Genomic DNA, 25,991 nt, shown 5'->3' with positions numbered 1-25,991 from the left:
ACGCAATGCTCTCGCCGCGATGCTCTATGACTTTTTTTTTTCGAGTTTCCCGCACATTTTGACACCAAATTTGTGACGCCCGGGGGTACGGTTCTGAAGTTACATAACTTTTTGTACATGCACGTGAGACCGAAAATGGCTCAAAAATGTGATTTTGTGTACAAAGTCAATACAAATTGAGTTTTATCACATGGTTCATATAAATATGCTTATTTTTACTCTCAATGGCTAAAATCAATTTGTTTTAGTAGTATTATGCTTCAAAAAGGGTCTGCCACAAATTTTGCTGAAAAAAACAACAAAAACAAAAGGTCGAAAAAACAAAGAAATACATAAGAAATTCATAAAACAATAAAATGAATAAGAAACTAATTTTGATACCGAATTTTTTTTCAAGTACATTTGCTAAGAATGCTGCAAAGAATATATAGACCAAAAATGAGCACTTTTGGAGCTTTATTTACTGATTTAGATAAAAAAGTCTGATTTCTCGCATAAATTAGCATAATTAATCAAAATAAAATAAAAGAAGACTATTTTGGAAAATTTAGATATACGATCTTGTAGATTACATCGCACACTACCATTGTGCAAATTTCTGCGGCGATTGCGCGATCCACGGCCGAGATCTTTAAGGGGGGGGGGCCCTTTAGCCCCCCCCCCCCCCCCAGTCTTTTGAGCTACCAAAATAGCCCAGTCTTTTTAGGGTTAAGAGAACGGTGAGAACATGCTTGCCGAAACGTCGGGATTGGGTAGGCCCTTTTCAGGGCCACTCACATACTCCAGAAAGAATACGTGGTGTACGGTGAAGCCTTCTACCACCCAACGTTCTACCACCACGGAAGCCTTCAAAGATTTCATCAATAAGCCAGTTTGCGGTGCCACTTTGAGCATGAACAGAAAAGGTCATTATTTTGTACCAGCAACGCATGTTGTTGTTTTTTTTTTATTCACAGAGATAAGCATATGTGATGTAATGATTATCTCAAGTAATCATTATAATAGAAGTGTTGCTTGCGTTCACATCCACGTACCTACAGAAAAATCAGTATTTGGCAATATCAATAGAAAAATATTGCTAAGTACATTCTATGCAAAATAATGAAATGGATGTTTTCCAAAGTGCTAATTGATGGATCATTCTGGTCGCCTGGTCTATGTAAGTTCACCCTTCGTTTCAACGTGACTGGTGAATTCCATAAAATTAATGAATTGTTACGTCGGGCAAGCTAATGCATTCTGTTGCTTGAAAACTTGTGAAGTGCCTAATCAACCGAGAAAGAAGAACATTTTGTCATTTGTACACATTTTGCACATGAGCCAACCCCGAACTGCATGGCTTATTATACAATATTCGCCCCACGAAAAATGAACGGCTACAGTATTATAAATGCCTGCGAGCAGCTAGACACTAACTTGACAAGGACCCGCGAGCTTGCCAGGATGAACAGCGCCATCTACAAACCAATGACACGTATTTTGCGCCTGGTGTTTCTAAAATGGCATTTAAAGCTGAAGAATATACAACTGTATAGTAATGCGAGAGTGTCGGGCTCGTGGGCCTTATTTGGATATTATAGTGACATTCTCGTGAGCCTGTCCTTACCGAGTGTCCAACTCGTAGCCAGTATAACTCGTGGGTGTCTAGGTCGTGGGATATGACCCCATGATTGAATGTTACAAATGTGTGTAAAGCCTGGTGTCAAGTGGTCCAATAGGGCACGAACAAGTAGCGGAAGGCAAATTTAGTAAACCGCCATGTTCTTGAGAGATTCCACGGTCCTTCATTAATGCTTCAGAATTGTTTATGACCAAAATTAAGACGCGGAAAAAAAAAAACTTCCCAACAACTTGGGAAAATTCTTTACATTGTTCCTAGGACATCGTCAGGATATCTTGCTTTTAGTGGCACCTCTTTCTCTTCCGCTAAACTCTCCAGGAAAAAAAAAAGAGCCTCTGCGATCCGATACGGACAGCTTTGCAGAGACAAGCGGAAGTTACCCAAACATTAATGTTGCCATTAAACCTGGTACTTATCTAGTACAATGTGGATGATATACACGTCGAACTATAGTGAAGCCGCTGCGGACATTGAGTCAATACGGTTCTGGCTGGGTCTGTTAAGGATACAGGTTGCAACGTATACTGTATGGATCTCAATCTAAAACAAAACACACACACACACTCACACACACACACACACACACACACACACACACACACACACACACACACACACACACACACACACACACACACACACACACACACACACACACACACACACACACACACACAATAACTAATATGAATTGAATAAATGCTGTAGAACCCATTCCAGTGAAGGTATTAAATCCGTTGAGGACGAGACCAAAATATTCCCGGCCAGGTGTCTATGGGAAATGCGTGTTGTAGCAAAATCAGCCCGCCATCAGTTACGGCCGCGGTTCAAAGTTTTGTGTGTAAGCTTATCATATCTACCAAAAGTTATATAGGTCAGAAACACGTGGGATAATGACTTCATCGCCTCAAAAGTCTCTTTTTTTTATTATTTCTGCTGAAACCCATTACATTGATATTTACTCTTTCTTCTTTAAAGGGGAAGGCTAGTAACTGATCAGTGGGAATCAGTGGAAATGCTGGGAGATGATTGTTCCAATCCTTATGGAATTCATTCAAGAGTACATTATATATCTATTGTTGTGTGAGAATTATTTACTTCAGAATGGTCTCATATTCAGTGACGGGGCATTAATCTGCACATTACTTGAATATGAGACCATTCTGAAGCAAATAATTTTCACACAACAATAGATATACAATGTACTCTTGAATGAATCCCATAAGGATTGGAACAATCATCTCCCAGCATTTCCACTGATTCCCACTGATCAGTTACTAGCCTTCCCCTTTAATAAATCATCGTAAGTTTCTCTTTGATTTCCACGTAGAATGTTCAGAGAGTTGTTGTTCTTTAAATAGATTTGCTGATATCAAGATAATCAACAAATCACATTTTGACACATTAGAATGTAACGTCTATACAAGTAGGATTAGTTTACAATTGATACATCTATCTCTTTTGAAGCTCTAATACAGCGCAGTGCGTTGTGGTTAATGCCACGTAATATCGTCTAAAACAGATGTTGAAAATGTACGGACTCAAACAGAAATTTGTCTCATGTTTCATACAAGCAAATATCCGTTCTTGGCTCCCATAAGATGCGGATATAGGTTATAATATTTAATCATGATATAGACAAATTGAGGATAATCATGAGATTAAAACTAAGGCAAATTTGACCACATTCAGGAAAACAACAAACAAATTAAAAAGAACTATATAGTGTATAATGTAAATATATAAACGAGATATCCTGTCTTAGGACTTAATGAATTTGCAGCAATCGCAATAGATGAGAAGACTACAACGGCTTGTGACGTCAGAATATATAAATAACGAGAACGACATTAAGAAAACATAGAGAAAACTCAACATTGTTCCATTTTTTATAATGAATTAGCAGCAATTGTCTTGATACCTATCCAGAAATTGGGGGAGGGGGTGATACCCATAACATAAATTATGTCAGTTTAACAATATGAGGGAACGTGTGCTTTTCGTTTACAAAAAATAAGGAGAAATTTTGTTGAGTTTTCTTAGTATTTTTTAAATTAACAAAATCCTCCATTATGTGACGGCAAAACTGTATAGTTTGTTTGTTTGTTTTTTCATCCATGCAGCGATAGAAGCACCAAAACATTACAAATTCATAACTTTTCAACGGATTGTCGGAATTTCCCTAACACGCTCATGTCCGAGTTTTATGAATCTGTCTTTTGTGATTGTGTGATTTACATCAGGCCTATTCAATACAGCTATGATTAGATCGATTGGCATTTATTTTGAATTGTGTCCCCCCCCCCCCCTCGATACAGAATCATACTTTATATGTATGGTGTACCTTTTGACATAGGCCTACAGTTTTTTGACATAATATAGTAAACAAACAATATAGTGGCAAAGTGTAATACTTGTAGGGTACATCATACAGTGGACTCCCGTTATAACGAAGTCCTCGGGACCGGCAGTTTTCTTTCGTTATATCGGAATTTCTAACCGAACAAATAAACAATAGAAATACATAGAGTGGATGACATTGCAGCCCAAATGTTTACTTCGTTATGACCGGAATTTCGTTATAACCGTGTTTGTTATAACGGGAGTGCACTGTATTAACAATAAGTAAGCGCAATGTGTGTAGAACTTTAAAGTGATTTGGTTAATGCAAAGTTGCATGCAAATATTGTTGAATAGCTTTCCCGTCAACCAATTTCCTGCTTCCGGCGTTAAGAACGCTGTGCGGTAGAAAGGGAGATTTCTAGTCTCTTCAAAATTACTTTTTATTAGGCATAGAAAGCGCGCAAAACTCCGACTGCAAACTATATCTACAAGCTATGAATAGGTCTTATTATATCCATTGCAATAGGCACTTACTGTTAATTTATTGTGTTAGATATTGACCCAGGCACGTGGTGACGTGATGCTCTGTAATCAATCGAGTATAGAATTCAAGGCAGATATATCACAAGACTGTCGGGTTTTTGCCGCCTGCCAATAAGAGGCGGACCTGGTTGGTCGCAGCATAAAGTCGTGATTTATTGAAGTTCTCGGATTTCGCTCCAGAGTCCAAAGTCAATGCTCTTTGGGTGGTCGACATTGTGTGAGCATAGGAATATTATGCTTTTATACTCTGTATGCGTGTGCATATGCGGAACTAATCTATCTGCGTATACGTTGTAGTTTTCGCGTGAAGGTGCATGCATGGTTGATAACAGACAGATCAGACAGATCAGCTCATCAACATGATCGTCAAAGCTGGACATCTGCTGCTCATTGGAGTGCTGACCGGTAACAAAGATGATAATTTGATAATCTTAATTCTCCCGGTTTTTCGGTCACTATTATCGGTACCATGAAAAGAACGAGTTTTTCAGCTCAGGCCAACTACTTGTCTACTTTCAGTTTCATTATTACATTCGATGTCTATCTACAGCCGACACTTGGTCGTAATTGTTAGCTAATGAACATATTAAGTTAGGATATACACGGCAGTTGATATAGAGATTGACTGACAAAAAGCAATGCACTCGAATGTTTTTTCTATGTTTGTTCTGCCGAGACCTGTCTCACCTCATCGGCTATTAATGTTCAGGCATTTTCTACTAAAATGCTTGCGATATGAGATTTTGTTTATAGATCCATACAGGCTATGCAGTCTTATCATATTAAACAGGAACTGTAAATAATTATTTTGTCAATAGGCCTATTGTCTATATAACTTCACATCTAAACTGGGTCGAAAGATTATTATTTTTTTAAACAAAAGTTAGCTTCTTGGATTTGTGATACTTATGGGTCTAGAAATACAGGAGTGACGTATAAAGTGGTGAGTTTATCAATTCCGATGGCAAAGTTGATATCAAAACCGTATCTTTTCCATGGCTTTAGTATGCCATTGTCATAATCTAGGAATTTACTTTGGGCTTAGATTGGTCCTGGATCTGTAATGATCCCATATTAGAGAATATTCTTACTTGCTTCCAGAGTAAAGAAGAAGTCTGCGAAGCTTGCATTAATCCAATGGAACGTGCATTATGGAGGACAGTTGGTCATCATTATGATCAGTTTACACTACCGTGATTTCCTCCTTCACAACCCTCCACTCTTCCTCCACTTCTGAACTTTCTCCCGCTTTCTTCTCTTTTTCCCTTATATAGTCTTCACCTATTTTAACACAACATTCTATCTGTTCCTTGACTTTTAAAGTATGCATGTCTCCACTTTATTCTCTTCTTTCCCTCGTTTCTTCTGTCTCAAATTCTTCCTCATCGAGCTTCTCCTCATTATACACGTATGATACACTGTAAAAACATCGATGTTAGATTTAACACCACGGGTGTTAAATCTAACACCGATCAAACTTCAATAGAGGACCACACCCACAGGTGTTGAAAATGCACTGTGATGGTGTTGAAAAGTGTTCACCTCACACTTCGTGGTGTTAATTTGACACTGTACCTGGTGTTATTTTGACACTGTACTGGTGTTAATTCAAAAATGACACCACATGGTGTTGATTTGATATTTTTTGGTGTTAATATCAATGGTTTAACACCCGTCCAGCTTCAATAAGAGACCACACCAGCTGGTGTTACTTTGGTTTAAATTTATTTTCAATTTTTTTTCAAAAATGTAGTATTTTAATGTAAAATTTATGATCGTCTTGTTTAAATTAAAAATCAACAGGAAGTGCATTTACTAAGAAACTTTTCAAAAAACAGTTTAAAATTTGGAAATGACACCCGGAGGTGTTAATTTAACACCATAAATGAGCACCGAAAATTTAACACCAGCTCGGTGTTCACTATTTAACACTGGACTTTTTGCAGTGTACCTTACCTTCAGTCTCTTCCATGTTTGTTTACACCACATTCTCCTTCAGTCACTCCAATTCTTTCCGTCTCTCCCTTGTCTTTCTTTGTTTTCTATACCTTTCTTCCATCTCTTTTAGCCCTACATCTCTTCTCCCCCTTCTTCCAATCTGTCAATCCCATTTCCACCTGCACCACTCCTCTTATCACCTTGGCTCCTTTATATCACATTATACACGTCGGTTGAGAATGACAAGGGCGTTAAGTTGCCACTAAAAGCCATAGTGTTCGTGAAGCCGTAACGCCCTTATAATTCTCGGTTATTATTTTCTCTTCCACACAGTCTTCCCAGTGTTCTTCTCTTCAGCCTATTGATTCTTTGGACTTATCTTTTTTTCTTTATTCGCATCCTCTTAATTATTCTCGACATCTCCTCTTTCACTTTATCCAAACCCTTCTTCGTTGTTTCCGTCTCCTTTAATCAACTCTGTTCTTCTCTTTGTCACGTTTGTTTATGTCCTCGCATTCATGCCTGTCTCCTCATCTTCAATCCCACCTCTCAATTCTGTCTGCTCCATCACTCCTTCTTCTTCCTATATATCACCTTAAAGGACAAGTTCACCTTCATAAACATAAGGACTGAGAAAATGTAGCAATATTAGCAGAACACATCATTGAAAGTTTGAGGAAAATCGGACAACCCGTTCAAAAGTTATGAATTTTTGAAGTTTTTGTGCAGTAACCACTGGATGAGAAGACTACTGCAGTGTACGATGTCACATGCGTACAACAATAAGGAAAATATAAAGAGAATTTCACAAAATTTCATCTTTTGAAAAAAGAACACGTTCCCTTGACTCGTTACCGACATATGTCATGGGTAATATTATTCCCCCTACCTTTAGAAAGAGGCAAGTCAAATGCTCTTTTATTATGCGAAAAAAATGAAAATTTGTTGAATTTTCTTTACATTTTCCTTAAACTGTTCTATTCATATGACATCACAAGCTGTAGTAGTCTCCTCGTCCAGCAGTTCCAACACAAAAAAAATTAAAAATTCATAACTTTTGCATCGATTGTCCAATTTTCCTCAAACTTTCACTGATGTGTTCTACTAATATTGTTGCATTTTCTCAATCCCTATGTTTATGAAGGTGAACTTGTCCTTTAAGAAATTAGATTGTCATGTTGGATTTGTCAACCGTGATGTTAAAGAGTATAAAGGCTTACCGGTGTAACAGTGAAAAACTAATATTTGGTGACAGTGTATTTCTATCTACTCAGTGACATGATAACAATTAATTGGATTGATTTGAATTTATTATTTTCCATAAAATCAAAATCGAATTCTTCTCTTAAACAGGTCTGACATGCGTTCAAGCCGCCCCAAATAAGCCTGTTTTCAAAGATGCTTACCACGCCACTGGCTTCATAAGGCTACCCTATGCCGAGTTGGATGAGCCTTTTGAAATTTTCTACCAAGGGAAAAACAAGAGAAGCAGAATAGATGTCTACAATGGTGAGGACAATTTCAAGATTGTTATGATGCTAAAACTCATCTCATCTTACATTTCAATGAGATGTAAGAAGAGCAACTTGTACAATGAATGAAACTATAAAGAAAGTACGAAGAAATTGTGAAGCCCGAGAACAAATGAATAGAGATGATTGAATGACAATGTATACTACTGATGTCCCAGTTGCTTCTAGTCATTACATGAATACAATGTGAAAATAACAGTTACACTAGGTATTGCATACCTCATGAAAGAAACAGAAATAAAGTTAAAGCAGCTAATTAAGAATACGGAGAATAGTGATTGATAGTCCAAATCAAGAACACACACTTATAGAACATGATGTTTCTATTATTACACGTCAATTCCTATACTGTTAGTCTATATTTTGCTCCCCTTTCAAGGGATGGACAAGACATTCTACCGAGGGGATGAACCTTCTTACGGCAACACTTACAAGATTTCTCCAGCAACAATATCCAATAACAAGTGGCAGGAAACCTGCTTCAATGTGACTGGAGACAAGACTAATCCAGTCTTGCCTCAGAGCCTCCTACCAGATCTCACTTTCTTCACGGTAACATTCTTTTTATTCATCATTAAATCACTAGTCATTTTCATTTATTCATTTTCTTTCATCCATTCCTTTGTCTGTTAATTCATTCATTCTTTGTTCATTCATTTGTTCATTTATTTTTCTTTCATCCATTCATTTATAATTCATTCATCAATCTATTCATTCATTCGTTCATTCATTCGTTCATTCATTCATTCATTCAAGAATTCCCTCATTCATTCATTATTTCAGTCCATTTATCTATAACCATTTCGTCATCTAATTCACCCATCCTTTTCACATTCATCCATTCACTTATCCATCTACTCAATTCAATATCCATTCATTATGTTGATCATTTAGCAATCTTTTCATTCATTCATTGAAGCATTTTATTTAGTTATCATTCATCCTTTATTCATTTATTCATGCATGCATTCACTCATTATTTAAATGATTCGCGCATAATTCATTCTCAGAGTATGCATACATATTGTTTTACGGTGTATATGTTAAGCCACGACACCAAGTCTTGGGGCAATTAACCTGCAAAAATCATTTTCTTCACATTGTTCTCTGTATAACCCCTCAACTCGCTGAATAAGCTTTTATATTCTACATTGAATTGTATACGATGTCTACGCTTCCCCCCCCAAAAAAAAAAAGATTTATGAAATAATCATAAACTCGTGCAAGATACAGACCTTTGTGTGAACTTACAACCAAGATTCAGTCACTTCAAGTTACACGTGACTTTTTTTTTTTGGAAATATTGGCTTTTACATCCTTTTACCTAATAATATATGTTAGGTATATTTTGAATGCAGGTCATGCACTCCTTGTTGGACTCTGACAACAGTCTAGAGAGTGCAAAGTTTAGTATATTACGTGTATCTTTGAGGGCAAGTCATAAATTGTTAGTATCTCGTTGTAAAAGGGTAGGCCTATAGGCAAGGAGCTGGAGGTTTGGAAAGAATAATCGCGGTCATAAAAATGGCGGTATTTATTATCAAATATTACTTTGGTACGATTAAGACGTTCCCTCGTGTCCCTCGCAAGAAATTAGATAAATACCCCCTCCCCCATCACAGCTACCAGCTTATTAATGCCTGCATCGCATGTCACAAGACACCACAGTAATAAATAGGGATCCTCCCAACTAGTATACATTTAAGTGTTAAAGGGACGGTACAGTATTGGTGGATATGAGAATTTGGCTTTAACTTTTTGCGAGATACCAAGAAAACACTTATGATATAGTGTAGAACATACCATTTTAAGAGGAATTCCAAGTTTATTTGATGAAAATCAGGTTTGGAATGATTGAAATATCCAAAAACAAAGTAAAACAAAGCAATCGTGATAAAGTGTGGGTCCCACACTTTATTAGAATCGCTCTTTTTTGTACATCTCAGCCATTTCAAAACCAATTTTCATCAAATAAACATTGAATTCCTCATAGAATTACATGCTCTTTCATATTTCATAAGAGGTTTCTCATTATCTCACCAAAAAATGTTAGAAACCTGAAATTAGGTCTCAACCAAAACTATACCATCCCTTTAATCAGGAACCAGGAAACGTTAACTTCATTTTAAAGAACTTCCCAGCCCAAGAGTATGTGTGGTAAATCCACCAGGTAACTCTGGGGGAGAACAGTTGGAAAGTTATCCTGGGAAAGTTCTTGGTTTTATTGGGTTTCTTATGTCTCTTCTAAGTTTACCCAATTCGTTTTTGAGCAAGAGGTAATTTAAGAGTTTAAATGCAAAAACAGATATATCCATATTTATTAATTTGAGACATTTTGAACTCTTTTCTGCTGAAAAAACAAAGAAAATATTTTGTGATGAATTTGAATACAATCAGGACTGTGAAATCAGCGGCTCTTTGCTAATCAATATTATTGATTTGAACTCCGTCTTCAAACACAGCACTTAGTACAAACACAGCCAAGGTAGCAAAACAATTTAGATTTTTGAGTTTCCTGTATATACCGAAACAAAACGATGTATCATATCCCCATTTTGCATAAATTGTGAATGACAATTATTATTGCAATTCACCAAACACTTCAATGTATTTACTACATTAATGTCCTTGTGAACCATATACACTGTTTGCTGTGGCGGATCCAGAAGGGGCACACCGTGCGCGGGCCCCTCTTCGTTCTTGGGTAAAACAAAAGAAAAAAAAAAGAAAAAAAATAGGGGATCCGTGCACCCCCCCCCCCGTTACATTTGCAAAGGCGCCTCTCCTTTACGGAATTCCTGGACCCGCCTTTGGTTTGCAAATTGATAACGTGACCAATTCATTTTACTTGTGTCCACATTCACATTCTATCCCTATATCATGCTATGTCTGCATCATGTAATGCAGTTGGTATATAAAGAATATTAATCATTTTTTTTTTCACATTTAGTACTCGAGGACCGAGTTACGTAATGGGCTGATGGTAGACCTTTGGCAGAACGTGACGGCGACGACGTTCTCCAACCTTACACGGAAGAGCGTGTACACGTTTGCCGTGACGCGATCGGCGCCGGTGAGACCCGTGCGGTATGAAATGATGGGCTACAACACTCTACTGGGTTCGCACTTCGACAAATACGTGATCGATTACGAATTCTTTGATGAGACATCGGCGATCCCGAACACGACGTTTGACATTCCTAAAGGTGACTTCTTCAAATGATCTATAGGAGATCAATTCGATGAGTTTATGTTTTAAGTATTGACATCAAATTTTCAGTACGTTCCAATCAACAGCCTTCTTACAAAAAGAAAAAAAGAAAATTGCTTGATGTTTCGTACTTTGAAACAAAGATTTCAAGCCATGGATCTCCCATTAAAACATTCCCTTCCAGCTTTCGAAACTGCCATAGAGTTTGTGCAGGTCCCATTAGACAGGTGCAATTCATCATTACCTGCATGAAAGGGGGGGGGGGGAGGGCTTAGACATTTTGTTAGCAAGTTTATACATGAAAATGAGATCAACAATGTAAAACAAGAGTTGGTGATATATGTGTCTTAATATGCCTGTACACTGTAAAAACATGGATGTTAGATTTAACACCACGGGTGTTAAATCTAACACCGGTCAAACTTCAATAAAGGACCACAGCCATAGGTGTTGAAAATGCACTGTGATGGTGTTGAAAAGTGTTCACCTGACACTTCGTAGTGTTAATTTGACACTGTACCTGGTGTTATTTTGACACTGTACTGGTGTTAATTAAAAAATAACACCACATGGTGTTGATTTGATATTTGTTGGTGTTAATATCAATGGTTTAACACCCGTCCAGCTTCAATAAGAGACCACACCAGCTGGTGTTACTGTGGTGTAAATTTGTTTTCACATTTTTTCAAAAATCTAGTATTTTAATGTAAAATTCTTGATCGTCTTGTTTAAATTAAAAATCAACAAGAAGTGCAGTTACTAAGAAACTCTTCAAAAAACAGTTTAAAATTTGGAAATGACACCAGGAGGTGTTAATTTAACACCATAAATGAGCACCGAAAATTTAACACCAGCTCGGTGTTCACTCTTTAACACCGGACTTTTTGCAGTGTAGACTTAGTGTTGACAGAGTTTGGCACTGAAGGCTTGACTCGATCCTTGTTCAATGGAGCAATAAAGAAGAATTAATAATTATGAATGCTTATGAATTTTCAGTATATCAGATACCATAGACTTTGTATGGGCCTATGAGATTTAGCTATCGGTACAGTTGTTGTGACCTGAAGCTTTGATGATGTTCAGGTGCATGCGCAGAAGATTTGGGAGCAATCCGTCCGTTTCATTATATAGCCAGTTCCATTATTTCTCTTACTTCACTTGTGAAGATTGGCAAGACATTATGATGTTGCATTACCACAGCAAAAGGACCACTTATTTCCTCCAGAGACGATGAGATCGTTCTTCTACTTTCAATTTGTCACAGTCTTTCTGTTTATTAAATGAATTCAGCATTTAATGAACAAAATTATAGAATATATTGATTCTGATGTCTCCTGGTGCACAATACTCCGTCATCACTTGATTTCTCTTTAAACCTTATGAATAGGTTTGAAATGCCGGGGTTTTCCAGGACCGGGCATGGAGCACCAGATTAAAGTCAACCCATTTCGGGAGATGATCAATCCAGAGATGGGGGACCGATACCACCACCTGTTTAACGAGTTCAAGGACCAGTTTGGCAAGCGGTATGAGACGACACAGGAGCACGAGACAAGGAAGGGACACTTCACAAAGAATGTCAGGTATATAGTATTATACGTCTAAATAAAAAACAAACAAACAAACAAACAAACAAACAAATAAACAATCATGTCTCTTTATATTTAGCTATACCAATTTCAGTATTTCAATCAATGGTTCCATGACATTCGCTCCTGCGACGATTGCTGCCATGAAGTATTTGTTCTCTTGACAAATATAAATTCTACCCGCAGACCTAGCCCTAACCCTATAAATCCTAATCATCACATCAAACTAAATCTAAAACTCTGTCGCAACCTTATTAAACCCTCAGTCCTTGGAAAAATAAGACCGGATCGATTGTCGCATGGAGTAAATGTTTTGTCAATCAACAAGTCTTTTTATAATACTATAAGGATCTGTGTAAAATTTGATATATTTGACATCGGGCTAGATTGCAAAATAATATTCTCATCTTTATCTATAGAAATACGATAGATATATTATGATAGGCCTTATTCCTTAGTCACGTATCAGTGGTATTTCATTTTAAGCCATTGCTCATGTTAGCATATACGTACCTAAGTCTACATCCCATTTTAATTTTTCATAACCGCCATGGTCGTATATAATATGCTCGTACACAATGTTGATACACTTCATCAACTGGTCTTGGGAGTGTACATGTACATTGGCAGGATGAATTTTCTCACAGGAATTGAAACTAGAATTCTCATTCTTATTGTCATCTTTATGATGCTCGTGAAAAAAAAAAAGCTTCTCATTGGCGGAAGATGAGTAGTTGTGGTTTCTCTTTGATGGTGTGGTTAACCCCCTGACCACCAGCATACATTAAATAACGCTTGACTTTGAATGTATGAACGGATTGCTGACTGGACCTAGTGAGTTAAAGAGATGAGGGTTGTGCATCCATAAACTGTGGCAGACGTGCACATGTGACTAATTGGGAAAATATTTCATGGTTGATATGTTTATTCTAGGAGTTATCACAGTCACGGGTCAAAACGTTAATGTAAAACATGGCAGCAGGATTAATATATCCAGTAGCAAGTGTCTTCCAGGAAGTGTAGAAAGAAGGAGAAAGTGTATGAGCCTGAAGTATTTCTTTGAAGAAACGTGTACAATGATGCCTCTGAGATCAGCTGGTCTTCGGGTTCTTTTACACACTTTTTGATATCATGGTTGCTTAATCTTTATATAATGGTTGCTTAATTTCTATAACAAAGTGTCAAACTTAGCAAACTGATCTGTGTATAATGATGTTCAAGTTGATGAAAATTTAAATCATTCAAGTACAAACACACAAAAAGAACCAAAAATTATGCTGTTACAGTCAATTATATAATCATGAACCAATCTCACATGGTTTATACACTGTAAAAACTTCGGTGTTAGATTTAACACCACGGGTGTTAAATCTAACACCGATCAAACTTCAATAAAGGACCACACCCACAGGTGTTAAAAATGCACTGTGATGGTGTTGAAAAAGTGTTCACCTGACACTTCGTGGTGTTAATTTGACACTGTACCTGGTGTTATTTTGACACTGTACTGGTGTTAATTCAAAGATGACACCTAATGGTGTTGATTTGATATTTGCTGGTGTTAATATCAATGGTTTAACACCCGTCCAGCTTCAATAAGGGACCACACCAGCTGGTGTTACTTTGGTGTAAATTTATTTTCATATTTTTTCAAAAATCAAGTATTTTAATGTAAAATTCTTGATCGTCTTGTTTAAATTAAAAATCAACAAGAAGTGCAGTTTCTAAGAAACTCTTCAAAAAACTGTTTAAAATTTGGAAATGTCACCCGTTGGTGTTAATTTAACACCATAAATGAGCACCGAAAATTTAACACCAGCTCGGTGTTCACTATTTAACACCGGACTTTTTGCAGTGTACGTTGTATCCATAAAAAGATTTATTCTAACACATTAGTGGCGAAAGGGAAAATTTAGTGTGGGAATTTAAGTCACTCAGAGACTTGCGTTAGATGATTATATCTAATACGGATTCTGTTCAAAAATTAATTTTGACGCAGTATTAGAGATATTGGTGGAATGTGTTGGACTGTGCAGCTCAGATTTTTAAATATCTGAAAACATTTTCAGCAATTCCTTTAAACCTTTGAACTAATTTTCACGGACCAGGTCTCACATCCTGTTGTGGTCGTTACTCCCCTGATATGGCTAGATAAACTGAAACTGACTAACATTGAGTTGGAATCGTGTGACCCCAGCAATTCTCATGATTAAAATTTGTGTTGTTGTATATTGTATGACTGTTGCATCATTTCACTTTAATGGATTTCCTTACGACTTAACATCCTTATTACATTCAGAGTCGAAATAACTTCTAGATGGCATTTAAAGAGTGTAGCAATATACATTTTATGCTTACTAGTACAGGAAAATATACATGCATAAAGGCTAAAGGGAAGGTACTACACAAGTCAGAGCTGTTGTAATCGAAGTATACGCTACTGCACAGCTGGCTCTTAGTACGATTTTATCTGGCGGTCTTGGGTTTTATGAAATTATATAGTGAGTTAAATTGACATGCGAGACATGTTAGCGCTTTGTGCAAGAGTGCACATAGAACTTCATGAGACGTAGCGAGCAGGATATCATTATGAATGCATCAGGAATTAAGTTTGTAAGAAACCGTCAAGTATAGCGATGTTTCACCTGAAAATCTGGAAATCACATGTCCACGTCAGAATGATCCACTCGATGAATCGAGCCAACCGAGGCTTCACCCTGGCCATCAACCACCTCGCCGACCTCGCCGAGGACGAGTTCAGGAAGATAAGAGGTCGACAGAGGTCATCTGGTTCCAACCACGGCATCCCTTTCGATGGCTCTAGGATCAAACTCGAAGACGTGCCAGACTCCATCGACTGGAATATTCTTGGTATGTGATTGTGTGCATCACAGCGATAGGGGGTGTACGTTGATAGTTCAACGCCCACGAATCGTACAGCCCACGAGTCATACAGCCCATGAGTTCGACACTAAGCACATAAGGTCCATGAGTCCAACACTACGCAAACAAGGCCAATGGGTTCGACACTAATCAAGCATGGCCCACGAGACCTCCATATAAGCCTCGAGGGGTAATGTCGAACTCATAGGCCTTTTTGCCTAGTGTAGAATTCGTGGGCCTTATTTAAGCCTACCTAGTGTCGAACTCATGGGCCTTATTTGCCTAGTGTGGAACTAATGGGCTGTATGACTCGTGGGCTGTATGACTCATGGACCTTTTTTTTTTAGAATGTCGAACTCGTGGGTCTCATGACTCGTGGGTGTCGGTCTCATGGGATGACTGCGTGATAGCTAATAGTAGATAGCTTAACTGTGCATAATTATAATCCCATTAAATTTTTGCTAATCTTCATATACCTTGACCCTAATAATGTGGTAGATCCGAGCCCCATTTCATTAAAAAAAAAGTTACTATTAAATAGCAGCTCTCATGATGGAATGGCAATTGTCATGCTATGGCTAGCGTCAAGAAAATTATCTTTCTGACTGGCTGTTGATTGGAAATTACTATTCTAGCAAGAGCTGCTATCCTATAACATCTTTTATGAAATGGGGCCCCACATAACAGGTGATGTAAAATGCAGAAAATTTGATTTGATTTGATTTGATTTATTGGTTCCTGCATGATCATTGTACATGCACATGTATACATCAGGACAACTAAAGCAAAATTGTTCTTTTGCACTGCCGACCAAGCCTTTATCGTCAACTATATCAGTAGCATAAATTATTGTGATGTTACGGTATATCAATAAAAATGGAATATGAGAGATTTAAGACTTAGTGCGATGAACCTCACTCATGTGAGTATTTTCTCTAGCACTCTGAAGCATCACCCTGCCACTTTCTCTTCTTTGCTAATTCTGTTATATATTCCCGAATAAGATGTAATACAGACCAAAGTAAGAATATCTGCACTCGAGAAGGTTACGATTCCGAAGCTGCCTTTATTTCGCAATGCGCATGCGCAGCATACATTGGAGGCGTGTCAATACGTGTCACGCGATCTGTTGATCTGTTCTTCATACATACTACATGTATAACAAATACATGTACCTGTTTTATCCTCCAATGTAAAGGTGCCGTTAGTCCTGTCAAAGACCAGGCTATTTGTGGATCCTGCTGGAGTTTTGGTGCTGCCGAGGCCATAGAGGGTGGTTACTTCGTGAAGGTTTGTGCGGGGGACCAATTGCCAGCTTAATAGCAAAGCATATTTTGGGAGAACTATATAACACATCAAGAAAGTAATTCCCCCTTTGATCAAAATGGCGTAACTTTTTAAAGAAAATGATTAAATTTGGGCAAAATGATTTAGCAAAGATGTTCTTACACTCACTTATTGACTGATGAAAATGAGAGTGATCTGGTCAGTCAGGCAATAAGTGAGTACATATTAATGACAAGATGGTCACTTTTCAAAAGTCACGCGATTCATACTTTTTTCGGGGGTGAGGGGTAGGGGTGGGGCGGGGTCTGTGAAAAAAAAATCAATGATGATTGGAGTGAAAAAAAAAGGAGATGATATTGGTGAAAATTAAGACTGGTGTTGTAGTGTTGACAGATGATAATGATTTGTTACGGATGATTGTGATGAGAAAGAGACGAGATAATGATGAAAGTGATGATCTGGACCATAATAGCAGAAATTGCAAAAATTGCAGATGTTGTGGCAGTAATAATAACTGGTGAGAAATATGAATTTGACAAGACGATAATTACACATTGTACAAGTGTAAATGTAACGACTTTGTGGCAATTATTGCCCAATATGATATTGCAAGACATAAATGATCTGTTTTTTTTCTTTCAATTCAACGATCTGACTCTAACTAACAATGTGAGTTGGGTAGATACACTCTAGTCGTAACATCCAGGTTATTGCAATGAAAAGAATTAAAAACTTGAAACATATTCTGTCAGTGCTGCAACACAAGCTCCCTTATATCCCTTTCTTGTTTCATTTTTATCACAGAACAAGAAAAGAATTCGTGTATCGCAGCAGATGTTGATGGACTGTACCTGGGCCATGGGAAACAATGGCTGCGATGGAGGAGAAGAGTGGAGAGCATACGAGTGGTTGAAAAAGAACAAAGTGGGATTCGAGGCTGAGGAAGACTACGGACCATACCTTGGACAGGTGTACATTATAGTGACTTTGCTTTGAATTTCAGTAATATAGTCTTATTGTTGTTAATTGTTGTTGTTGTTGTTGTTGTTGTTGTTGTTGCTGTTGTTGTTGTTGCTGTTGTTGCTGTTGTTGTTGTTGTCGTTTGCGTCATATCCTTGTGACCCTCAACAACCTCTTCCTGAAGGTCAAGAGATATCCCAGGATGAGAATTCAGTTGAATTCCAACTGAAGAGGGTATATTACACTTGATAATAGTGTATAGGCCTACTTGGTGTGAGGCTAATTATTTCTCTTGCTGTGTGTATGGGGGGTTGGGGGTTGGGGGTGGGGGTGGGGGGGGGGGGTAGGCAAGTAGGGGTGCTGATTGCCACACTGTCCCACCTCCCTGACCTAAACTAGTAGTATTATAAACTACTTTATGGCTGGACTGTCTTGTGCTTTGATGGATTTGTTTTGTGAGGTTGTTGTTGTTGTTTTTTTACAAGGATATAACACAGACTTGTATGAATAATTGCAAACTAAGTATTGCTTAAAGAATGTGAAAATCAACCCCTCTGTGCCTAAAGCATTTAATCGCTGCATCTAAACTAGCTGTGTTCTTTCACCACCTTTTTAGCCACTTGCCTCTGAGGCAAACTTGACAAAAAGCAAAATAGTTAGCCTATTGAGGCATACAACAGTTTTCTTCGGTCTTTAAGAGAAAATTTAATGTCAGGAAACACCACGGGCTAAGAGGATTGTGTATTTCTCTATCATCAACTCGTTTCCAGACAGTACCAGTGCCAATTTACATAGAAAGTGCTCCACCTAGATGTGGAGTATGGATCACTTAATTGGTGCATAAAGCTCATTAAAAGCCTCAAGGGTTAAATGTCAATGTATTTTATTCAATTCCTGACGCAGGATGGGGAGTGTCATTATGACAAATCCAAAGGAATCACGACACTGTCCAGATATGTGAACGTCACTTCCGGGAACCAGGGTGATGTCAAGAAGGCCATATCTACCAGAGGACCAATTTCTGTTGGCATTGATGCCCACCTCCCATCCTTTGCCTTCTACTCCTACGGTGTCTACTACGATGCAAAGTGTGGTAAGTGTTAAAGCCTTTTTTATCTAAAGGCCCTCACTAAGTTGTTGCAACAGCACAACCTCTTGCGACCGAGGCAAGACAATTCCTTCAGTTTAAAAAAAAATAGAACTGTTCCGAGCCGTAATCTTTAGAGGCCATTGTCCAAGTCAAGCGATTTGCCTTTTGACAAAGTATAACGGTCTCCTCCTATAAAGAAAATAAAGAAAATTCTACACACACACACACACACACACACACACACACACACACACACACACACAAATCACTTTTCTATAGCATTATGAAAGAGCATTGACAAACGGCTTTCATAAAGCAGGGGGAATAGTTGTATTGGTACCTCTAACCTATGTTAGTATGAAGTTGATGTAATGTGTTATTTTCATGAAAAACGATTTTTTTTTTAGTGGAATTTTTTCTTTATAATGGAAATTTTCTTTATATTGTTGTCCACTCATACGTCACAACCTCTAGTAGTCTCATCATCCAGCGGTTCCAACACCAAAACTTTAACAATTCATAACTTTTGCATCGATTGCCCGATTTTCCTCAAACTTTCACTGATGTGTTCTACTATAATGTTGCTGTTTTCACTTAATCCACATTGCTCTTTGGGTTTCGGTTTCCTTTAAAGATTTGCATGAAATATATTATGTATTATTTACGTGATTATGTACTGAGAACTCCTGTTTATATGTCCATGATTTGCGAATATGTTTGATATTATCATACATATTGTTCTAAGCAAGTGGAGAAATAAAACTTACTGAAGCTGAAACTGAAACTGAAAAGCCCTACTTTGGGGCCATGGGTTTTTAGCATGCATGCACAGGGGAAGCACATCACATACCAGTGATCTTAAGTCTGCATAAAGTTAAGGATGGATTTGATGGAAAAAAAAAACGGTTTCGAATTGGCTGAGAAATCCAAAAACAAAGTGGTCCTATCAAATACAATGTTGGTGGCCGTCCACCTCAAGCCAGTGGCCTTTACGCTGAAAGAAATCTTATCATCACCTTTTTGGGATGTTTAACTTGAAGGTAACACCTCTAATGACCTGGACCATGCTGTGCTGGCCGTTGGTTATGGGACGTACAACGGTCAGGACTACTGGCTCATCAAGAACTCCTGGTCCACTTACTGGGGAAACAACGGCTACGTCATGATCAGCATGAAGGACAACAACTGTGGAGTGGCCACGGATGCTACCTACCCTTGCTTTGGATTTTTGGACTGTCTCCCTATTTTGTAAACATATCAAAATATTAGGCCTACATAAACCGTCGGATTAACCGTCAGAAACAAATACAACCCCCCCCCCAAAAAAAAAGAAGAAGAAGAAGAATAAATAGATAAAAACAAATTTCTGTTTTTTATGGTGCTTGTCACCCTATTTTTGTTTCTTTTTTTCTTTCATTACTTGTCGTTACTATGTCAATAATGGAATAAATGCTCCCCTTTTGATATAGAGCTCCTTCTTTTGTATACTTTGGTTGCACAATCATCAAATGCCTTGTGATATCGTTTTAATTCATAACTTTGTTGAAGTTGGTAATACATCTTCAATGATTAAATTCAAATTTTCTCTCTCAATTAAAAAAAAATACATTTCTCTCATATTTTGTGATGAGCGCCATTTTAGAAGTTTCTTTTAACCCTATTCCGGGGGGGGGGGGGGGGGGGGGGCTCGACTTTTCGGGTGATTATTCCGCAACGCGTGATGCTCTCGCCGCAACATTTTATGACTTTTTTCTTTTAAGTATCGGGCAACTTTTGAGACCAAATTTGTTGCTACCGGGCATACCGTTTTGATACCACGCCCCTATGAAAAAAATTCATCGACCCAAAAATTGCTCAAAACATGATTTTGTGTACAAATCCAATGTAAATTGTGTTTTTGCAATTAATTCATATAAAGATGAATATTTTTACTTTCAATGGCTGATAATGATTTATATTAGCATGATTATGCTTTAAAAAGTTTCTGCGACAAATTTTGGCGAAAAAAAACAATAAAAACAAAAAGTAAAAAAACAAAGAAATACATAATAGTATGTATTCAATAAACAATAAAATACATAAGAAATGATTATGAAGCCGAATTTTTGCTTCAATATTATTGTTGAGAATATTGAAAAGAATGTGACCCCCAAAAATTAGAAGTCTTGGAGCTTTATTTTTAGATTTATAGGCAAAAAATTATTTTTGCATAAAATTAACTAGCATAAATTGATTAGTATAAAATTTGAAAAATCTAACTATACAGTCTTGTAGATTACATTGGCCTCTATCTTGGTGCAAATTTTCGCGAGGATCGCGCGATCCACGACCGAGATCTGAAGGGGGAGGCCAAAAAGGCCCCCTCCCCCACCCCCCCCCCACCCCCCCCCCGGTGGTTTCAAGTCCTCAAAAAAACCCGGTGGGATTAGGGTTAAGTAAAGTTATATTCGTATATCGTCTAGCAGAGAAAAAACATATAACATAAACATTATCACATATACTTTATCATTTTCTGTGATCTTCAGCAGCTTCAATCTCGGATATATCAAGTTAATGATATATATCGCATCTAAACTCTTCATAAAATGTCAATAACTATGCAAGCGCAGTAGCAGTTGGATGAAAGAGAGAGCTTGGATATGTGTTGCAATAATATGTCCATCACATTGCTTGTGTCAATGTTTTGCCTTTTTTTCTCATCACTTTTTGAAGTTCAAGTGTGTAATATCTGTCAAGTGTCCGTCTCTGTGTGTTGCTGCAGATTAATCTATCATGTTGCCAAATTTTTGGACGCATAAGTGCAGCTGATCATATAGAAGTATGTGCATTTTTTACTTTGGGTTTTACTTTTCCGCATCAGTTATCGTCAAGTAATCAGTGTCTGAAATAAAGCATGGCCGGTGGAACGGGGCGGGGGGGGGGGGGGGGGCAGGGGGCTCGCTCCCCCCCCCCCCCCACACACACTTTTTGTGCGCCATACAAAAAAAGATAGAGATCTTGAAGTGTGAGCGCGGTAATGTTTTTCAGCTAAAGACCCCCCCCCTTTTTTTTTTTTTTTGCTTGTCAGCTGAAGAAATCCGGAAGTGGAATAGATTTGATGGCTTCTACTTGAAGTGCTGCAAACTTGAGCGATACACTCCTGATGTATTTGTTCTGAATACCTGTACAACAAATGGAACTCAGGGGTTCAATATCTTACCCCATACTGATCATTTAGCTAAGAAAACTTACACGGTGATTAGCTATAGGTAATGATTGTTATCACAGCAAAGGGGGCGTAGCAAAGGTACATAATTATGTTGTTACAGTACTAAAAAAAACTGTATCTGAAATTTAGTCCCTGGAAATTGTGCCAATTAACCTTAGTCAAAGTACTTTATTGCATTAAGTGAGATCTATACAATCATACTTGGGCCTATTGTGTCTTTCTCCTGAATTTGTATTCTTGAGTCATTTGTTGAACATCTACAGTATTGGTGGAGATGAGAAAAAGGCTTTTAACTTTTTGCGAGATACCAAGAAAACACATATGGTATAGTACAGAGCATACCATGTTAAGAGGAATTCAAAGTTTATTTGATAAAGATCGGGTTTGGAATGACTGAAACATCCAAAAACAAAGTAAAGCAAAGCGATCATAATAAAGTGTGGGTCCCACACTTTATTAGAATCGCTCTTTTTTGGATAACTCAGCCATTTCATAATTAATTTTCTTCAAATAAACGTTGAATTCCTCGTAGAATTACATGCTCTTTCATATTTCATAAGTTGTTTCTCATTATCCTACCAAATAATGTTAGAAACTTGAAATTAGGTCTCAACCAAAACTATACGATCCCTTTAACAATTACAACTGATATCTCTATACACTTCAGTATTAAATTGTTTTATACATCATCTTTTACCCTACATGCATTAATTACTCTATACTGATTCTGTATCACCTTTCATAGTGTCTTATACGTTCAGTGTTTTCTACTCCTAAGTTCAGACTACAATCATTTTATTTTTTTCTAAACAGGAAATAACCACTTTGACAGATAATGCAATCATATTATTGTTTTTCTCATGTAAGAATGATTATCGAGATTGCGAATGTGCCGCTGGAAACAGCATTAGATGTACACGATCATAATAGATGTCGAATGATACCAGAGGAGCCCAGGTTGTACTCCTACCGATAGACTTGTACAATATGGTTAAGTGTATGATACTAGATTATCTATGTTTTTTTAAACGAACTACAACAACCCTGATCAAACTGCAAAGCAAGAATATAAGTTTCGTATTGTAATTTTACTAATAATTTGTCATAGAAAAGCAATACGGAATGCCATTTTAATGTGTTCCAGCTGCAGGCGCATCGCATAACTCTCTCAACATCCTAAAATTATGCGCTTTGTTTTTACCTCCTTTCAATACTAAAATCTTACATAGTAACAAAGAAACAGGACATAGTTGGAATATGACACAAGAATAATTTGCTGTTTGTGTATCGAGCTCTATGACATGCTTTACACGTGTTTTTTTTTTTCTTGATGAGATTGAAAGAAAACGTGATAAGGTGTAACATCTAATGTATCGTGCTCTTGTTAAAGAAAAAATAATTTTGTCACTTTATAAAAATGTTCATGAGTGTGAATGATTTGTAATTTGAAAAAGCAATAACAGATGCTTTCATTTTTCTGCAGATTAATTATCTTCGTTGCAATAATGTTTTCACATCCGTACTCGGACCAACTACAATGTCACTTATTCAGCTGTTGCAAAATGTATACAGTGTATTTAGTAATCTCAACACCTTTATATGTCTTAATCAATCGTAAATAGAATATTATTTGCAATGCCTTGAGCAATGTCCTTCAATAAAATCAAGATGAAGAATACTTCAAGATTCAGTGCATCCGTAATTTCATGTAGATAATTATAGTCATGATAGTGGAAAAGGTGGACTTGATGCATCCTGACCATGACAACCCCCATATAAGCCCAAGGGACAAAACGGGATGGAGACAATTATAGGCCTATAAAATCATCTTTCTGTGAAACCATAGGTTGTTCAACAATTTTATGCTCAGAGATGCCAGCGGTTACTTTCCTGACAGTATTGTGTGCTGATATTTGGCGAAAATACTGCAGATTTCAAGGAAAATACAGTCTTCCTCAAATTCCATTCTATACTGCATGCACAGTCACGGTCATTGCAGTAAAAGTAAAAATATTGTTTTCTCACCAAAATAGACCATTACGCCTCATCAGCCCTCGCAATACTATGGGGCTGTTTACAAAGATGGCATCCCTATATATGAATGCTGTATTTTGATACTTCTCAAGGTTGGCCTGTCCAGTGGCAGAATATGGTTGCCCAATCAGGCTTCAAAGGAGGAGGCAACTGAGGGGCGGATCCAGGAATTCTGTAAAGGGGGGGGGGGGGTGACTAATATTACTGGTGCCACTTCCGGGTTCTTTTTCTTTTTATTTCTTTTGTTTTTAACGAAAAATAAAGGGGGGGGGGGCGTGCGCCGGTTACGGTTGCACCCCCTCTGAATCCGCCACTGCAACTTGTTAATTCTAATGTTTTCAATATTTTCATGAATTGCATGACAATGAGCATATTATACAACTATAAATGACATGATGATATCGGAAGAAATCCTTTACTAAATGGGTATCATTCAGTAATTTATTCCAGATATGCATCTTTTCCATGTTTTCTCCTGGAGCTTATCATTAGATTGTGGGAGGCCTTTATTAATGACCATAATCACTAGGTTACTTTCATCATCATCAACAACAACAACTACCATTTACTTTGGAAAAAATCCAAACAAACAAAACTAGACAATTCTTCATGCAAGGTTATCATATGAAATCAAGTATATTGTTCCGATGATAGTTCCTTCGCGGTTCCCAGACGAGTGAACGTTTATGAAAATAAGTAAAGGTAATAGTGATATTATCAAACGCGAACAACAGAGAACAGATCGTTACTGGTGCAATTACACTGAACATTGCTGAAGGCTCACGTATAATTCGCAAAACTATACTATCGCGTTGCCTCCATCTAAATGCTTGAGACATTATACTTCACATTAAAAACTAAGTCATCCTATTTTGTTTATTTTTTATGAGTTACACTAATAAAACAGATAAAAGAAAGAAAGGAAACACCCAGTGTTTCCCTCATATACACTCCCTCATATACAGGCGCGCCGGAAGCAGTTTTGGATTGGGGGGGCAAACATTGGAGGGGGCTCAAGATTAGACCATGCATATGTTACACAATATACACATACACACACACACACACGCACACTCATCTATTATATATATATATATATATATATATATATATATATATATATATGTGTGTGTGTGTGTGTGTGTGTGTGTGTGTGTGTGTGTGTAAAGTGGCGTACGGTGGGTCGAAACATGGGGGGAACCATAAAGTAAATTTGACGGTCTGTATGCTTGTGCGTGTGTGCGTGAGCAATAACGGGACTACAATACATTACGGAATGTGATACATTCAACAACGCAGTCATTGAGGAACATTGTAAGTTTTCCTTACATAGATTATGGAATGACGGTGTGTAACGATCGACAAATTATATACTGTCAGCAACATAAGGTGAATGGCGTAACAATAAAATGCGGGCGAGCGAAGCGAGCGAGCTTGAAAATTTTGATATTCTACAGTTCCAAAACTGGAGTTTTAATTGTAGCTATATATTTCGCTTTGGAAATTAAGGGGGGCATCGGTCGCAACTGCTGGCAACTACTGGCAGCAACGTTAGGAGAGTGGCATAACGATTCAATGCGAGCGAGCGAAGCGAGCGAGCTTGAAAATTTTGACATGTTACAGTCCCCAAACTCCCGTTTGTAACTATACCTTTCGCTTTGTAAATTAAGGGGGGGGGGGGGGGCATCGGGCGCAACTGCTGGCAATTACTGGCAGCAACATTAGGAGAGTGGCATAACAATTCAATGCGAG

General features: G+C 37.6%; 1 protein-coding gene across 1 annotated transcript; it reads left to right on the top strand.

Annotated features, from left to right (window-relative positions):
- The first annotated feature begins 4,779 nt into the window (after window positions 1-4,779).
- On the top strand, window positions 4,780-20,249 carry LOC139716120 (digestive cysteine proteinase 2-like). Its single transcript, XM_071627676.1, has 10 exons — window positions 4,780-4,912; window positions 7,799-7,954; window positions 8,357-8,529; window positions 10,928-11,183; window positions 12,576-12,771; window positions 15,455-15,648; window positions 16,859-16,950; window positions 17,752-17,916; window positions 18,811-19,000; window positions 20,038-20,249. The coding sequence occupies exons 1-10, from the start codon at window positions 4,867-4,869 to the stop codon at window positions 20,247-20,249; spliced, it is 1,680 nt and encodes a 559-aa protein (XP_071483777.1). The 5' UTR covers window positions 4,780-4,866.
- Window positions 20,250-25,991: the final 5,742 nt, after the last annotated feature.

Source organism: Diadema antillarum, unplaced genomic scaffold (genome assembly GCF_040938485.1).
Source record: "Diadema antillarum isolate AM-2024a unplaced genomic scaffold, OU_Dant_1.0 scf00000061, whole genome shotgun sequence".
Taxonomy (NCBI): Eukaryota; Metazoa; Echinodermata; class Echinoidea; order Diadematoida; family Diadematidae; genus Diadema; species Diadema antillarum.
This window is presented reverse-complemented; position numbering and strand designations above follow the sequence as displayed.

Bases quoted from the DNA above. Each gene is read 5' to 3' on its own strand.
- LOC139716120 (XM_071627676.1), top strand. From the start codon at position 4,867: ATGATCGTCAAAGCTGGACATCTGCTGCTCATTGGAGTGCTGACCG. The intron at 4,913-7,798 runs GTAACAAAGATG...TCTCTTAAACAG, and splicing joins GCTCATTGGAGTGCTGACCG to GTCTGACATGCGTTCAAGCC. The intron at 8,530-10,927 runs GTAACATTCTTT...TTTCACATTTAG, and splicing joins CAGATCTCACTTTCTTCACG to TACTCGAGGACCGAGTTACG.